This window comes from Phytophthora infestans, genomic scaffold, assembly GCF_000142945.1.
Source record: "Phytophthora infestans T30-4 supercont1.1438 genomic scaffold, whole genome shotgun sequence".
NCBI lineage: Eukaryota > Oomycota > Peronosporomycetes > Peronosporales > Peronosporaceae > Phytophthora > Phytophthora infestans.
In genome coordinates this window covers 1-2,265 of record NW_003307182.1, presented here as the reverse complement: position 1 = coordinate 2,265, position 2,265 = coordinate 1, and the positions used below count along the sequence as shown (strand labels likewise).

The window sequence follows — 2,265 nt, the reverse complement described above, 5'->3', positions numbered from 1 at the left end:
CCCATCCCAGCAAATGTGCGACTTACCAAACATCTGATTGTTTCTGAAGTGCGCTGTTCTATTGTCCCTTCGGGATCAGAAACAAGTTCAAACCAAACAAGATACGGGGCAACATCAGTTTTTTCGAACTAAAATTCAGTGGCAAAAGGTAAGAGCACGTACAGGATACCTGCCAAGTTCAGCTTGGCAGCCGATACACAATTTACGACGTTGTGACTGCACACGTGCACACTGGAAGTTCAGGAACACAAGGGTCACGTTTGGCAGGAGTCTCCGAAAGCTCACTTTCCAATTGACCAAGCCGACAACAAGTCAAGCTCAAATGGCCGACTACACGGAAGCCGCAACACCTAAGACTGGCGGTGTGACCGCCTTCGACGAGGCCAACAAGGCCGCTGCGCGTCTCATCAAGCCCAAGGCTATCCTGTACACCACTGCGCTGCTGTCGTGGATGCAGCCGTTCCAGAGCGGTTGGTCCACCTCGCAGATGAACCTGTCGCAGTACAATGACACGGACGAGTGCAATGCTCGTCCCGTGGCGGAGGACACGTGCCTTATGTTCCCTGGCCACTCGAAGCTGGAGTGGACGTTCGCCGTGAACGCCTGGATCTTCGGTGCCATGGTCGGCTCGTTGTGCTGCGGCCTCTTCAGTGACAAGTACGGCCGTAAGAAGGCTCTCATGGGCAACTGCATCTTCATGATCGTTGGTGGTGTGGTGCAGGCCTCCGTGTCGAATGTTTGGTTGTTCGCACTGGGCCGCCTCATTGCCGGTATTTCGTCGGGAACGGCCACTGCCACCATCGGCGGCTACATCAACGAGCTGTCGCCGCCGCACATGCGCAACACGCTCGGCCTGGGCCTCCAGATCTTTACGACCATCGGTATTCTGGTGCCGGCAATCTGCTTCTTCTTCGCCAACACGAGTTCTGGCTGGCGTTACCTGGCTGCGCTCCCCGTCGTGCTGGCCGTCGTCTACCTGCTGCTGGCCCCGACCATGTGCATTGAAAGCCCTGCATGGCTTCTGAATCAGGGACGCAAGGAGGAGGCCAAGCAGGTGATTGCTCGTCTGTATGGCGAGGAGCACGTGCAGACGGCCCTGTCGTGGCTTGAGGTGAGCAAGGGCAGCGCCGAAGAGGGACTCATCGACTCGACCCCCAAGCAGGAGTCGATGTTCAACCCGCGCTACCGCATGCAGCTTCTTTGCGGTATTTTGCTGTCGTGTGCTCAGCAGCTTTCGGGTATCAACGCTGTGTTCTACTACTCCGGCAGCATCTTCTCAGAACGCGGGCATTTCGGACTCGCGTGTCGGCACGCTGATCATTGACTTCATCAACATCTTCCCGGCCTTCTTCACGGGTGTGCTGGCCCACCGCTTCGGTGCTCGCAACATGATCCTGTGGGGTCTGTCGGGCATGGTGGTCATGTCCATCGGTATGACGGTGGCGTTCATCGTGGACGTTTCTGCTCTGTCGATTGTGTTCACTGCTCTGTACGTGATCGTGTTCGGTGTGACGCTGGGTCCTCTGGTGTGGGTCATGACGGCCGACATTTTCCCAGACTCGATCCGCGCCAGTGCGTCTTCACTGTGCATTGGCATCAACTGGCTGTGCAACCTCATCGTGGGTGTGTCGTACCCGTACATTTCGGATGCTCTGGACGACTACGCGTACGTTCCGTTCGTGGTGCTGCTGGCAATCTTTTACCTGCTTGCCTTGAAGCTGGTGCCGGAGACGTCTGGCAAGTCGGCCGAGGAGATCCAGGCCGAGTATGACTCGCGTTGCGGACAAGTAGAGCGTAGACGTTAGGTAGTTTGTAGTAGCTTTCGACTTCTATACCGATCATTCGGTAAAGCCATGGGTTTCTGCTTAGACGGGTTCGAATACTACGTAGTACATTTGTTAATCTAAAACATCATGTTGCTCGATAGCAATTTTTCCAGCTTGTCGATGTGATATGGGCACTACTACGGCTGCTGCCAATACGGAGAACTATTAGTAGAACATCTTTTTGTTTAGTAGTATTATGGCACTTTAAGTAGTATTATGGGACTTTAGGAGCATAAATTTTGGCCTATGGAGATTTATAGCGGAAAATACCATAATTCCGCGGATTTTATCGGAGAATTACCGCATGGAGAGAATGTGAGTAAAGTGGAGGGATAGATTAAGCGAAGCAATTTGCAGCACCTTTTATTCCGCTGACGGTACTAAAGACTTTAAATCCCTGGGAATAAAAAGGCTCACAGGTTTCAATATTTCCTTTTGT

The 2,265-nt window shown here is 53.2% G+C and overlaps 1 protein-coding gene across 1 annotated transcript; it reads left to right on the top strand.

Annotated features, from left to right (window-relative positions):
- Window positions 1–322: 322 nt before the first annotated feature.
- On the top strand, window positions 323–1,805 carry PITG_22157 (Major Facilitator Superfamily (MFS); the record flags this gene model as incomplete). Its single annotated transcript, XM_002909908.1, has 2 exons — window positions 323–1,220; window positions 1,270–1,805. The coding sequence occupies 2 exons, from the start codon at window positions 323–325 to the stop codon at window positions 1,803–1,805; spliced, it is 1,434 nt and encodes a 477-aa protein (XP_002909954.1).
- Window positions 1,806–2,265: the final 460 nt, after the last annotated feature.